At 67.0% G+C, this 14,746-nt stretch overlaps 1 protein-coding gene across 1 annotated transcript; it reads right to left on the reverse strand.

Moving 5' to 3' along the window:
• Positions 1 to 454: 454 nt before the first annotated feature.
• SLC12A9 (solute carrier family 12 member 9) lies at positions 455 to 12,114 on the reverse strand. Its single transcript, XM_083848727.1, has 13 exons — positions 11,843 to 12,114; positions 9,569 to 9,703; positions 9,302 to 9,439; positions 8,854 to 9,153; positions 8,463 to 8,570; positions 8,245 to 8,356; positions 8,001 to 8,158; positions 7,536 to 7,618; positions 7,270 to 7,394; positions 5,532 to 5,724; positions 5,224 to 5,398; positions 4,163 to 4,309; positions 455 to 3,826 (listed from the first exon to the last, which is right to left on the reverse strand). The coding sequence occupies exons 1-13, from the start codon at positions 12,054 to 12,056 to the stop codon at positions 2,985 to 2,987; spliced, it is 2,730 nt and encodes a 909-aa protein (XP_083704853.1). The 5' UTR covers positions 12,057 to 12,114; the 3' UTR covers positions 455 to 2,984.
• Between the last annotated feature and the right edge of the window lie 2,632 nt (positions 12,115 to 14,746).

The raw sequence follows: 14,746 nt of genomic DNA on the forward strand, positions 1-14,746 counted from the left end.
TGCCGAAGGAGGAGGACGGGAATGATGCCCCCAACCCCAGAGCTGGGCACGTCCACCCCGCATCCAGTGCCCAATCCTCCCAAACCCTGTCCCCCAACCCCTTTGGTCCCCACAAAACCCCTCGGACCCCCTCAGACCCAGCCCTCGCACCCCGTTATCCAGCCCTGCTGCACCCCCCAGGCTGGACACATCCCCACCACCCTGCAGCCCCCGGCCCCGCTCCCCACTGGCTCCTCATCTCCCCCTCCGCTATTGTTACAGGGTTGCCTCTGCCTCTGTCTGCGAAATTAATTCGGAGGTGGAGAGGGAGAATTATGTAAAGTGTGGTTATTCTGGAGCGGCGGGGGAAGCGCGGCTGATGGCAAAGTGCCTTTTTGTGTGTTTAATATGCATTTTTTTCCAGCGGTGCATTTTCAGGCGGGTAATTTGCTGTCTTTTCAGACCCCGATCAGTATCATTTCTCCAGCAATGACAGCTTTTATTTGCTCTGAAATGAATGCTGCGAAATTTCCAAGAAATAGCCGAGGCCCCGTTGTCTGCCCACCCCCGCGGGCTGGGGCGCGGGCACCCACCACTGCCTGCTCCCCGCAGCCCCGCTCGGCGGCAGTGCCGGTCACACGCGTGTGCAAGCCTGCACACCTTGTGTGTGTGTGTGTGTGTGTGTGTGCCCAGGTGTGTGCACTCACACTTCTGGTGTGCACGTCAATGCACCGTGCACATCCACACGTGCACATCCACACCGCAGTGCATGTGAACACACCCCCCCCCGTGCACATATACCGCTCCCCAGCACAGCACCCTGCTTGCGCGTGCACACACACTCCTAGTGTATGCACCCCCATGGCCCATTTGGCACCTGGTGACAGTCACCGTGGCCCCGCTGCTGGACCAGCGTGGGGGACTTGGTTGTGCCAAGGTGACCCTGGCACAAAGCTGGCACCTGCCTGGGGAGCACCCCAAGGGGAGCTAAGGGCTGCTGGTGCCACCCTGCTGGGGGCTGCCGCAAGCAGGGAGTGCGAGGCAGGGGTGGGGGGCACCAGGACTGGGGGCAGGGGACACCCCCGGGCTGGTGGTTTTGGCACCAGGAGAACGGTCACGGGCAGCAGGAGTGGGTGCAGAGGGTGTGCGTGTGTGCGTGCGTGAAAAGGGAAAGAAATGCTGTTTGTGTAGGTGTGCGCTGAGTGGGCGCTGTGCGCCGGAGCTGGTGTGCGATGCTGGCTGTGCAGCGGCTGTGTGCGTGCGTGCACATCTCCGTGTGCACGTGTGTGCTCGTGCCAGCCCCACACCCACATCCTGGTGTGTGTGTCGGTGTGCCTGCAGGTGCGCAGCATGCACACGCATCGGTGAGACGCTGCGCGTGCAGCTGAGTGTGCCAGCACCCATGTGTGTGTGATGCTGGGCACGCTGGGGGTGTGTGCTCCCTGTATGCATGTGTGCACAAGCCCACGTGTGATAAACAGTGTTATGTGGAGGTGTGAGTAAGGCTTCAGCCCCCAAAAACACTGCACGGGGTCGTACACCCCCAGCTGGGGGTCCCCACCTCTCCGCTGCCCCAGCTGTGGCGGTGCCGGTGCCTGGCACGGCCAAGGTTAACTCCGCCAGAGCCCAGCGGCATGGTGCAGGGAAGCTTTAATTTAATGAAGTGTGAGGCTTTTTTATGGGCTTTTAATTACGTGGTGATAATTAACATTATAGGCCGCCGGGTCCCGGTGGTGCCCGGCTGCCCTGTGCCAGCTCCCGCCTGTTTGTAAATAAACCCAGCGGGCAGCCGGGGTTGGGGGCTGCGCCATGCCCACCCTGGGGTGCCCAATTTCCTGCCGCCGGCAGCAGAGCCAGCCCCGAACCCTCCTCTGGGGGGGAGATTTGGGCTCAAACTTAGGCACAAACCCCTGCAAGAGGCGGGGAACAACGGAGCCCCCCCCAGCAGCACCCAGGTACCCAATGCTTTCCATGCCTCTGGCCAAGCAGAGCTGCCTACTAGCACCAGGGTGGTAAGGGGGGGGCACAGGCAGCTGTGCCATGCTGTGTCCCCCCCCCAGCCTCAGCCTGGCCCCGAGCAGCCCCCCCTGCATCAGGGCTAATAGGAAGTGATCCATCAGGCAGCTCCCGGGCGCACTGCCCGCCTGCCAGGCACCTAATAGATTTATTGCCAGTCACCCAGGCAATTTCCTGCCCTCCCCTAATCAATACAGCAGGGCAAAGGGGGGGGGGGGGCATTATAGGGAGCTGGGGAAGGGGATGAGAAGGGTGTCAGGGCAATATCAGCCCCCCCCCCAGTGGCTGAATGGGGGCACAGGACCATGATGGGAAGGTGATGCCCCATGGGACCAACCCCTCCTGGCATCACCTCCCCATCTCCCCGGCAGGACAGGGAGCTTGGACCCCCCCACACCCAGCAGCTGGGGGTGCCATACAGCCATAAGGGGCTGCCATACAGCCATAGGGGGCTGCCCCCCCCTTCCCCAGCCCGAGGCAGGGAGCCCAGGCACCTAAGGTTCCCCTCCCCCAGCCCCTTCCCATTTAATTTTCCCTAATGAAAGGCACAGAGGATGGCGGGGAGCTGGGGCACCAAGGTCGAGGCTGCCTTTAATCAATCCCCGCTGCTGGCCGGGTGCCCGGAGGAGCCTGCGGAGGAGAGGCTGGGGGGTGGCGGTGCAAGAGGAGAGCACGGGAGGGAGGTGGCTGTGGACGAGGGGCTCCCAGTAACAAACTGGGACAGCCCCAGGACCCCACCATCTCCCCGCACAAAAGGCACAGCGAATGCACCGAGCGCCCGGATCCTGCCAGGGCAGCTTTAACCCTGTGCCTCCCCAAAAGCACCCCAAACCCTCCACCCTCTCCTCCCAGCACCACGAGGCTGGAGTCACCACCAAGCAGCTCGGGGACAGCAGGAGGGGACAGGTCCCCCCCTCGCCGTGCCCAGCCTGGGGCTGTAAGGCACTGGCCACAGGAGGGTGGGGGGACACGGGGGGGGGGGGGACACCCTAGAGCTGGGTGCTGGTGACGGCGCTCACCCCGTGCACCAGCACGGTGGGGCCCAGGCCGCGGGTGAGCAGCTCCAGCTGCCGCAGGTAGAGCGGGTACAGGCTGGTGTCGGCCGGCGGCCGCGGCAGGTAGAGGAAGCGGACGGCGGGCGCCGGGCCCTGCTCCAGCACCATCTTGTTGGCGGCGCAGACGTACTCATCCGACACTTGGGTGGCGTTGGCTGGGAAGTTCACAGCCGCCCCTTCCTCATCCTCATCCTCGGCGGGCGCCGGGCCCCCCGGGGTCCCCCGCTGGGCCTGCCAGTGCAGGCGGACGACGGAGTCCCAGGGCACCAGCTGGATCTGGGCCTGGATGCGCAGGTCCTTGAGGAGCTGGCGGAGCTTGTCCTCCTGGGCGCCGGGCATGGCGCCCGCCTCCACGCAGAGGAAGAGGCGCAGGCGGGCCCGGCGCCAGGCCCGCGCCATGTTGAGCACGCAGGCCATCTGCAGCAGGAAGAGGCTGCAGGTGTCGGCGTAGCGGGCGCTGTCGGGCCGCAGCAAGTTGACGGGCCAGACGTGGATGGTGGGCGGGGGGCTGGCGGCGCGACGCAGCTCCCAGGCCTTGTCCAGGCTCTCCAGCTGCCGGGCCAGCAGGACGTTGCGCAGCATCTTCAGGGCGTCGGCCACGATGCCCACGTACTCCCGCGGGGACAGCAGCTTGGGGGCGGCGGGCGCCCGCAGCGGGGGGAAGCCCAGGGGCAGCTCCTCGCGGGCGCTGGTGAAGGCGGGGTGCTGGGCCAGGCCGTCCCGAGGCGCTGCGTCGTCGTAGAAGCCCAGCACCAGGGTGTTGGGGCGCATGCCGCCTGCCGAAAGACCACCATGGGCTGTCATGATGGGAAGGAGAGGGTCCTGCCAGCACCACCAGCACCGTGGGTGCCACCAAGCTCAACTGGCTTTGGAGTGGGCACCGCCCACACCAGGCGCTTCCAACCCCCTTGGGAATCACCTATTCCGGTGCCTTCAAGCCTCTTGGCATGACCCAGGTGCCTCCAAGACTCAGCTTGGCTTTGGCACCGCTCACCCAGGTGCCTCCAAACCCCTCAGCGCTGCCCACCCAGGTGCCTCCAAGGCCCAGCTTGGCTTTGGAGCTGACAAAGGTGCCAAAGGCCCTCGGTTGGATCCCCTCCAGCCCCACTCACCGAGGCCAGAGGTGAAGAGGAGCTGCCGGACGCCGTGCCGCACCGAGGGCGCGAGGGTGAGGCTGACGAAGGCCTTGACATTCAGCTTGTCCACCAAGCCCAGCCACGAGTCCTGCTGCGGCTGCAGCGGGTCCGAGGGCAGCGCGTCTGGGTGGGGAGAAGAGACCGGCATCAGGCAGGGGTCACCCCATACTGGTGGGGTCACCCCATACTGGGGGGCATCCCGGTGTCCGCACAGCACCCCGGCACTGAGCAACCCCCAGAACCTTCTCCCTGTTCCCCCCAAACCAGCCCCCATGCACCCCAGCACCCACACGCGTGGGGAAGGTGGAAGCAGGTGCTTCCAGCCGGAGATATGAAATTATCCATAAATATATAAAAAATAGCAGGCAGCCCCATCCCCCCTCCCCAATTTCAGACCATTAGTCACCACGGCAACAGCGAGGGGAGGGGGGGGGGAGCAGAGCCAGGCATCCGCTGGGGGTGGGGATGGCCACAGCGGGGCGAGCGTGTGTGCGAGGGAGCACACGTGTGTGCAAACCAACACGCACTGGGGGCAGACACACCTGAAGCATGTGGGTGTCCAGCAGCGGGCACGACAAGAGGCTGGACACAGGCACACCCGCGTGCAAGGCTGTGCCAAGCGTGTAGGAAACGACCACGCTTGCTGGGCGTGCATAGGCGTGCGCAGGACCGTGGTGCACGTGGGTCCAGAGGAGCCTGGGTGGCACGTGCTACGTGTGCATGTGCCACGTGTGCACACCAGTGGCAATGTGCAGGAGCCCCCCCTGTGCACATGTATGGATGTGAGTGAGCACAAGCATTGTGCAAGCCTGCGGGACACGTATGCACACAAGATATGGGATGGACATAAGCCACCGACATCCCCTGCACCATGCCAAGCCCACGGTGCCACAGTGCTGGTATTTCCCTCCCTGTGCCCAATGTGCCCAGCTGGGAGATGGTGTCACCCCGTCCAGGGGCTCTGGGAACGATGTCCCATGTCCATGGCGCTGCAGAAAGGGGCTGAGGCCCTGTGCTGGGACACGGCAGACCCTCACCCAAGTCCTGCAGCTCCACGTGGCCCAGGACGTAGAGGCCGCTCTTCTTGAGGTCGTTGACGAAGTCGATGAGGCGGGGGCTGCCCCGTGGGTTCTGCACCATCAGCAGCATCTGCGGGCGCCAGAACTTGACGTGGTCCTTCCGCACGTCCAGCATCAGCAGGTACTTCCTCACCTGGGTGGAAGGACAGCAGGTAAGGAGCCCACCTTCCTTCAACACACTGCCCCGCAGGGATGCCAAGCCCAAGGCCATCAGCTCTCCACCCCACGACGGGATTCGGGGGCCAGGTGAGGAGAACAGGGCTCACCTGGTGGAAGATGAGGGCCTGGCTGATGTAGCCCCATGTGCTGCTGGGCGAGAGGTAGTGGAGGGCGAGGAGGAGGAGGAGGAGGAAGCCCAGGCTCGCCGAGGCCGAGACGGGGCTGATGAGGAACATCATGACGCAGCAGCCGGCGATGCCCAGGAGGCACGTGTGCCAGCTGAAGTAGCGGAAGGTGGGCCTGGAGCAGGGAGAAAGGGGCATGGATTGGGCACCAGCTGCTGCGCTGAAAGCATCCGGGAAGGGGCCTGATGCCTTGTTAGCAGAGCAGGGGGCACAGCCACTGGGCTCCTTGCAGCAGGGAGCTCAGCCCAAACGAAGCCTGGCCTGGGGTTTTGTGCCACCTGCTTCGTGCCAGCCATGCAGACAGGCTACGGGCACCAGCAGTTGGCATCACCTCTGTCCTCATCAGCGTGGCACCGGCAGGCACATAGCCCCTGGTACTCAGCTGTGCTCATCTGGTCCAAGAAAATCCCAACGAGAGGCAACAGGCACGTGCCAGGCTGCCGAAGGGATCGTGTGCTCATTGCGCTGGGGGGTGACGACAGGGAAATGCTCCCTGGCACCACGGTGCAGGGCTCAGAAATGGCAATTTTTCCATCTCCATCAGCCCCTTCCACGGCCTGAGGGACAGGCAGCCTGGAAATGCCCCGGGGCTCCCACCTCGCTCAGCAATGGCAGCCGGTGCCCCCACATCCCTCCATGGGACAGGGTTGGTGGCACAGAGGACAGGGGCACAGGGAGGGGACAGGACATCCCTCTGTGGCAGGGGAAATGCTTCACACACGGAGGGGAGATGGCACCACGCAGGGCACGGGGCAGCCCCACGCTGCAGAAAGGGGTGACCCGAGGCAGGGGTGGTGGCCGGGGGGGCTCAGTAGTGACGGGGGCCCCACAGCAGCACCAGCAGCCGTGGCACCCGCTCATCCTGGCTCACAGAGGCGGAGGCGGGGAGGCGAGAAGCTGTTATTTTCTCTAATTGTTGTTTTTGCTGAAAGGTAATTAAAATCCTTTTCCGCTGCGCTTGATGGAGACCTCGGCACGGGGAGGGGGGGGCATCAGAGTGCGGGATGGGTGAGGGGCCCTCTGCCACCCGGCCCCAGCAGTCTCCACCAGGCAGCAGTCCGTGCCCCATCACGCCCATCCGTGCCCCAAATCCCCAGGCACAGGGAAGGCAGGACACGGGCACACTGGGCAGCTGTACCCAACCCTATGGCAAAGGGTGCAAGGTACATCAGCCCCCCCCAACCACCCCGCCGTGCCCCCCAGCTCTGGGCAGCCCCGCACCGCCCGCCCCAGGCTGGGGCTGCCTGCCATGAACTCGTCCTTCCTGGAAGATCTTCTCCCTCCCCCCAGGCAGGATCCCCCTCCCCCCCTCCCCCTCCCCCTTTAGTTTAATTAGCGCTAATGGAAAGTGGGCTCCATCACCGCTTGGCGAGCTGCCCGGGGGATGCCGGGCGGGTGCAGGCTATAAATTACCTCTGGAAAGCCTCAGGGGAGGGGGCACTGGATAAATCTAGTGGCCTGGATTTATCTCTACCCGCTCAGTATCATGGTGACAGGGCATGGGGGCTGTCCCCTTCTCCCTCCTGAAGGATGGGGGAGTCTTTCCCCCCTAATGCTGCAGGAGAGGGGCAGGCAGCATCCCTGCCCTGCAGACGGACGGACGAGTGGTGGCCACCCGGCATCGCAGAGCGGCCTCCCTCTCCCCCGGGCCAGCAGGTACCTGAAGTTGGGGGCCGATGCCCACTCCAGCGCCAGGCAGGCCAGGTTGACGGTGGCGTAAACCAGCAGGAAGAAAGTGGTGACGACCCCCGCGATGGTGTTGAGCTTCCCGGAGAAGAGCACCAGCTGCGGAGAGCACGGGGGACGCCGCGTGAACTGGAGCCAGGGGTGTCCCATGAAAGGGCACCCAGCATGCCACGTGGGGCACAAATCCCCGTCCCCGGACAAGCCCAGGTGGGACTGGGAGAGGAGCATCACCAAACTCACCTGCACCACCAGCCAGGAGAGGATCACTGCCATGATGGGGTTCCCGCTCGCAGACGTCCTCTTGGCAAGCGCCAGCGCCCGGCCTGTGGGCAGAGCGGGGAGGTTGGGCTGGCACGAGGCAGCCCAAAGGCCACCAGCAGGCTGGTGTGCGGGCCTGTCCCCAGACTGGGGACGTCAGGGTGTGCTCTATGGACTGATGGGGGGGGAAACAGGCACCCCCACATCACCCTGGCAGGGACAGACAGCTGTGCCACAGGGTACCAGTCCCTCTGACGTGGTGTCCCCGTGCTGGGGGCTACCAACCCAGGGTGGAGTGGGCATCACTGGGGGGAGCAGAGCATCCTTGGGACCCCAAACTTGACATGCACCAACCCACAAAACATCACCCCAAACCAGGAAGGGGGTTCCCTGGTGCCAGGGCTGGTCTCCAGCTCTGGCTGGTGCCAGCACACTCCAGGCACTCACCAAAGAGATCATCCCGGGCCAGGGCGTAGAGGATGCGGGATGCCCCGATGAGGTTGCTCATGGCTGCAGAGAGGGTGGCAGCGTAGATGCCCACCGTGACCAGGGGTGGGAAGATGCTGATGTCACGCAGGAAGCCGTAATCCTTCTGCAGGAGGGTCCTGGAGAGGGACACACGCACGGTGGCACTCAGCGTGGCTCACGCCAGCGCACCCTGGCACCAGTAACCCCACTACGGGGGACGCACCTGCTGCAGGTGGCACACATGAGGAAAGCCAGCAGGTTGTAGACGAGGTAGGTGAAGAGCACGGCGGAGATGGTGCCCCGCGGGATGGAGTAGCTCGGGCGCTTCAGGTCCCCTGCGGACAGAAGCAGGTGGTGTCACCTCCCCGTGGGCACAGCACCCCCTGCTCCCCTCCTTCCTCACCCCAGCGCCTCCCAGCCCAGCACCCCGGGGCCCCCTACCTGACATGTTGGAGCCTGCCATGATGCCGGTGCAGCCGTTGAACATCACCGCGAAGACGGAGCTGAAGCTCATCATCTGCCCCGTGGTGTAGTCCACCCCGTACCCGCCTGCAAGGCACGGGGGTGCGGGCTGTGACGGGCTGCCCGGGGTGGCACAGCACTGCCGCACACCCTCTCCTCAATGCCCCTGTCCCCAGACGAGTGCCACCACGGGACAAACCACCCCAGGCCATTTGCTTTGTGCCTGTGAGCCTCCCACACCCTCCAGCAAGCCCTTGCTGGTGCATAGGTGCCCGTGCCACCCCTCTCCAGCCCAGCAGGCAGGGCTGGGACGTGGATGCCACGCTGGGGACCACAAATAGGGCTGGAGAAAGCCCTCGCTGCTCCTCACCGCCCAGGTTTTCCCGCAGGGTGGCGAGCGAGAAGCCCGTGAAGTTGCCGTTCTCGGTCTCCGAGCTGTTGAGGTGTGGCATGCGGATGGGCACCCCGAGGGGCCGCGTGGCGAAGAAGCTGACGAGGATGGTGCCCAGCACGCCCGCGACGATGAGGAAGATGAGGAAGGTGGCCTTGGCATAGATGGAGGCGCCCACGAGGCACACGACGAGGCACAGGGCCAGCAGGATGGTGCCGTAGAGCAGCTCGTACCAGTAGCTCTGGGGCAGGACGTGGACGCCCGTACCCGTTTTTTGCCCTGGGCAGAGACATGTGGGATTCAACGGGGCTCGGGGCAGGCACCAGCTCATGGGGCAGGGGGTGGCAGAGCTGTGCCAGCCATGCCAAGCACCATAAGGGTGCTTAGGGAAGGGACAGTCGACGTCCCATCCCCACAGGGTACTCACCAGGTGGGATCCCAAAGCTGTCCACCACCGCCTCCACCAGCCCCAGCACGTAGAGGGCACTGCCGCACACGTTGGCCAGGAAAAACATGATCCCGATGCTGCCCCCGAACTCCGGGCCCAGGGCACGGCTGATCATATCTTGCTCAAGTCAAGGAAAGGTGCTGAAAACCCAAACCAGTGCCCAGCAGCACCGTTGGGTGCCCCACCACCCACGCAGCCCGGTGCCATCGGGCTGCCACCCGAATTTGCCCACACGGCGGAGGATACAGTAGGCTCCCCCGGCATCCAGCGCCCCGTTGGTGGCGATGGCGCACACGGACAGCACCGTCATGCCGATGATGAAGTACGCCACGGCGAACATGGCCAGAGCTTGGTACAAGCCAGCGTGGCCCACCACGAACCCTGCCGAGGCCGGCGTGACGTTAGCCAGGTACGGACACCCCCGTGGGGATGCTCCTGTCCCCGTGCTCACTATATGTCACCCCCGGCCCTGCCTGGGGGACACACAAGTTCCATTTCCCACCCCACCTTCAGCCTCCGACCCACGGCAGCACTGGGGGTCAGACCAGACAGTGTCCCCCACCTCGGGGAATCCTCCTGCGGTGCCAGGATCAGGCCCGAGCAGCTCAGGGCAAAAAAGCAGGGAGGAAGGGGACAGGGGGACACCAGGATCCCCCAGCCCTGCTGCCAGCTCAGTGGGCAGGGGGTGCCTGGCACCAGTTCGGGCAACAGGTGGTGATGGGAGGGGGGGGTGGAAAAGCAGGACCCCCATTAAGGGACCCCCAAGGACACGGGGCTGCAGTGAGCTTGGGACAGCACTGGAGCATGGCACGGGGACACACAGCCCAGTGCTGCCCCCCACTCTCTGCTTCCTTCTGCCCACGTATCCCCTTTTTGGGGAGGGGGAAGGGGGGCGCAGCACACAGGCACCCGCAGATGCCGAGCCCCACGCACAGCCCCACGGGTGCTCTGTGCGCTCTGTTTGCGCTTCCACCCGCTGCAAACCAGGAAGCAAAAGCAGCGCTGGGACATCCCCGCCATCGGCACCGTCCCCAGCACCCCCTGCCCCCGGGGGCTCAGCAGGGCACCCAGAGCCCCCCCAAGTCCCTCCCCAGGGCACGGCCAGACTGCCAGCGAGGCTGGCGAGGCCGCGGTCAGGAAGGGGCTGCCCGCAGCGGCGGCGAGATGCCCTATCTCGGCCACAAGATCGGCCGCAGAGATGCCCGGAGGGGGCGGAACTGGGGGAGGCGAGCAGCAAGGAGGACTCGGGGGGGGGGGCAGGCTGGGTTTTGGGCCCCCCGCTCTGCAATCCCCAGGGTGCCCCAGTCCCAGAAGCGGATGGGAGGAAGCAAAGGGGTGCCAGAAGTTGGGGGCAGCCGGGAGGGACTGGAGATCTCCAGGCTTTGGAGACCCAGGGGTGTGCTTGAGGAAGAGGGGGGCTGCCCCGGGACCCCCCCACGGCGGGACGGTTCCTCTTCCCAGCAGCTCCACCCTCCCCCACCCCAAACTTCCTCTCTGCCCCCCAAAAAGTAACGCCACCCCTATGGGGGTCCGGACGGGGGGGGGGCCCGCCATGGGGCAGGGGCTGGGTGTGCGGGGAAGGGGGGGGTCAGGGCTTGCACAAGGCCCCCAGCTGAGGGGTGGGAAAGGATGGGTGAGCGATGGGGGCTGTGCCCCCACCCCTCGCCTCGGGATGTCCCCAGGGCAGGGGAAGGAGCTCAGGGCCCCCCGGGCCCCCCCGGCACGCAGCCAACTCCCGCCCAGGGTTTCCCGTGGGCGGAAAGTGAAAGAGGAAAAGCCTTCCCTGTTCCTGTCCGGGCCTCTGCCGGCCCCAGGCCAGGCCAGGGGCATCCCAAGACCAGGGTTCCCCAAAGGGCTGCCACCAGCCCCGGGCTGTGTCCAGCCTGACCCCCTCCCCCAGTTCTCCCAGTAACAGGCTCGTAACTCAAACTGGGAGCAGACTGGGAACTAATCGGTGCCCTCTGAACAGCGTGGAGATGGGGGGGGAGGCCTGGTCCCTGGATGGGGACATGAGAATCCTGCCCTGGGGACGCCACAGGGGCTGGGGAGAGCATTGGGGTGCCACACTGGGGGATGCCCAAAGCAGTGGGGTGCTGGGGCTGGAGGGTGGGGGGACACCAAGGGCCCTGGGATCCTACTGGGGAAGGTGCTGGGAGGGTGCAGGCGTCCTGCCCTGGGGGCGCTGGGGCTTCGGACAGGGTTCCTGCCCTAAAACTAGTGGGGCCGCAGCCTGGAGGGGTCAGGAGGGGCCGTGCAGCACCGGGACACCAGAATGGGGGAGGCAAGGGGGGGCGCTGGGACTCCAGCCTGGGGATGAGGGGGACACGGAGGGCACTGGGGGGCCTCTGGGACCCCAAACTGGGATGGCGCTGGGACTCCAGCACGGGATGCTCAGGACAGGGCCCTGGGGGGGGGCAGCGGGGCCCCACCCCGGGGGGGCTCGGGGGCAGCGGGGGGGAGCCCAGCGGGGTGGGGGGGGGGGGTCGGGAGGGTCACTGCGGGGGCGATGCCGGCACTCACCGAGGCGCAGGAAGAGGACGACGCTGAACATGGAGAGCAGCGTGGGCACCACGACGCCCAGGAAGGTGGGCAGCTTGCGGGGGGCTGCGGCGGCGGAGGAAGAGAAGGGGGAGGAGGCGGCGGCGGCCCGGCCGCGCTCCCGGCCCCGCTCCTCCTCGGCCGAGCCGCCGCACAGGCGGTAGGTGAGCAGCGCGCTGCGCTCCGAGCTCGCCATGGCCCGGCCCGGCCCGGCCCGCACCGGCCCCGCAGCGCGCCCGCGCCCCGGCCCCGGCCCCGCGCCACGCCCCTTGGTGGCCACGCCCCCCGGCGACCACGCCCCCGACCACGCCCCTCGGTGGCCACGCCCACCACACAAGCCCCGCCCCCGGCACGGCACTGGCCCCGCCCCCTCCGGCCCCTCCCCATCTCACAGACTCCGCCCCCCGTGAGGCCACGCCCCCAGCCCCAAATGCCCCCCCCCCCCCCCCCCCGGCACCGAGCCCAGGCTGAGACCTCGCCCCCCCCCCCCCCCCCGCCTCCAGGGCACCCCTGGGACCCCCATTGGTGGTGGGTGTCCCCAGTGTCCCCCCGGGGTGTCCCCACCCATGTGTCCCCCTGGTGTGTCCCCAGTGTCCCCCCCATGTGTCCCCTCCCCATGTATCCCCCATGTGCCCCCCCCGGTGTCCCCCCACTTGTTCCCCCAGGATGTCCCCCCAGGTGTCCCCAGTGCACCCCCAGTGTCCCCATCATGTGTCCCCCCCCCATGTGTCCCCCCGGTGTCCCCTCCCAAGTGTCCCCCTCCAGTGTCCCCCCATGTATCTCCCTGGTGTGTCCCCCCATGTGTCCCCCCATATCCCCCCGGTGTCCCCCCAGTGTCCCCATTACGTGTCCCCCCCATGTCCCCCCCCATATGTCCCCCCATATGTCCCCCCTGTGTCCCCCCATGTGTCCCCCCATATCCCCCCGGTGTCCCCCCCCAGTGTCCCCATTACGTGTCCCCCCCATGTCCCCCCCCATATGTCCCCCCATATGTCCCCCCTGTGTCCCCATCTTTTGTCCCCCCAGCGTCCCCCTATGTGTCCCTCCACGCTGTCCCCCCATGTGTCCCCCCCATGTCCCCCTGGTGTCCCCATCATGTGTCCCCCCCATGTGCCCCCCCCCCATGTGTCCCCCAAGGATGTCCCCCCCTTGTCCCCCCCGTGTCCCCCCGGGCTGGGGCACGCCGCCAGGGTGGTGGCCGGGCTCTGCTGCCCACGCCAATTACCGGACAATCGGGGCTGGGGGCAGCTCGGGGGGCACCGTTCCCCCCCCCCCCCCCAACCGCCCCGCAGCCGGGGCCCCGGGGTCCCACCGCCACCGCCGCCGGTGCCAATTAGGTTAATGGGGTTGGCACCGGGGACGGGGCTGAGCAGGGGCGCACGGCGGTGCCGTGGGACCGGGGGCAAATCCCAGCGGCGGCGGTGCCGTGGGCACCAAACGTTGACCCCACAGAGTGACCCCCTGCCACCTGGGCAAAGAGGGGACGGTTCGGGTAGGGCCATACGGGACGGGGTACGGGGACGGTCCCCGGGGGACCCAAGGGAGCGTGTCCCCGCGGTGTCCCCCCCCCCCCAGGCTGGGGGGGCGGGGAAGGGGGGCCCGAGGTGGGAGCCGGGGGGGCTTTCACGTGGGGCTGTCGCGGTGCCAGCGGTGGCCTCGCGTCGCCAACGCCGCGCCTTTGATGTGCCACTGAAGCGGCATTGTCGGCGCCCCGCTGGCACAATTAGGGCCGGGGGGGGGCGGGAGGGGAGCGCGGCACGGCCGGGGCTGCGGGCACGGAGGCACCCCTGGCCCTAATGGGGACGGGGGCACCCGCTGCCCCCTAAGTGGGCACGGGGACACGGGCAGCCACGTCCCTAATGGGGACGGAGATGGGGACGTGGGCACCCCATAAGCAGGGCAGAGAGGGAGGTGCAGGCAATTCCCTGTTCCCCGGTGGGTCTGGGGACATGGGTGCCCCCAAAACGGGTTGGGATAGGGGCACGGGCACCCCCTGACCTCCCCAAGTGGACACGGGGACGTGGGCACCCCCAAACAGCCCCTAACAGGGACAAACAGTCCTAACAGGGACAGGGATGGGGGCACAGGCACCCCATGATCACCCCAAGTGGACACGGGGACCCCCAAACGGCCCCAGGGATGTGGGCACCCCCTGCCCCTAACAGGGGCAGGTTTGGGGTCACGGGCACCCCCTGCACCCCTATGAGGTGACAGCCCCGTGACCATCCCTGTCCCTACAAAGGACACAGGCAGCAAATGGGGAAGGGGGACACCCCAAAATCGTGGGGCACGCACCGAACCAAACCGTAGACATGGGGGGGGCCCCTTCCCACAACCCAGCGCCCCGCTCCCGGGGGACAAAGCCCCCCCCCCAATCCCTCCCTTCCCCTAGGCGCCCCCCGGTGCCCCCCATCTCCCGCAGCCCCCTTCCCGGTGCCCGCTCCCCTTTGAAGCGCCCGCCACCGCGTTTCCCACCCGCCTCCCACCCCCGGCACCCCGACCCCCCCCCCCCCCCCAAACCCCGCTCCCAGCTGCCCCCTTCCCAGGGCTCGGGGCCGGATTTGGGGTGGCGGGACGGAGCGGGGGGGGGAGTGTGGGGGCACCGTTGGCGGGGCCGAGCTCGGCGTGAAAATGATCAAGGGCCGCGGGCAGCGCCGGAGCGCAGCGCCCGTCTGATGCTGCCCGCCCCGAGGCCCCCGTCGAACAAAGGCGGCATTGAGGCCCCGAGCTGCGTCCCCAACCCCGGACCCCCCCCCGGGATGGCATCTTGGCGCGACATTAATGAACTCGCCTGTTTGTGCTCCCCTGGCCCCTCTCTCTCCTCCCACCGCCCGGGGGGCACCCTATATATCCGCGCCTTCCCCGGCGCCTCGGGCACTTTTGGGG

The sequence above is a fragment of the Anser anser genome (genome assembly GCF_964211835.1).
Source record: "Anser anser genome assembly, chromosome: 9".
Lineage (NCBI taxonomy): Eukaryota > Metazoa > Chordata > Aves > Anseriformes > Anatidae > Anser > Anser anser.

What these genes read in the sequence shown, in the direction of transcription:
- SLC12A9 (XM_083848727.1), bottom strand. Translation starts at nt 12,056, where the DNA reads ATGGCGAGCTCGGAGCGCAGCGCGCTGCTCACCTACCGCCTGTGCGGC. An exon ending in ATGTGTGCCACCTGCAGCAG is followed by an intron (nt 8,159 to 8,244) that starts GTGCGTCCCCCG and finishes GTCCCTCTCCAG; the next exon opens with GACCCTCCTGCAGAAGGATT. An exon ending in TCTCCTGGCTGGTGGTGCAG is followed by an intron (nt 7,395 to 7,535) that starts GTGAGTTTGGTG and finishes TGCTCTCCGCAG; the next exon opens with CTGGTGCTCTTCTCCGGGAA.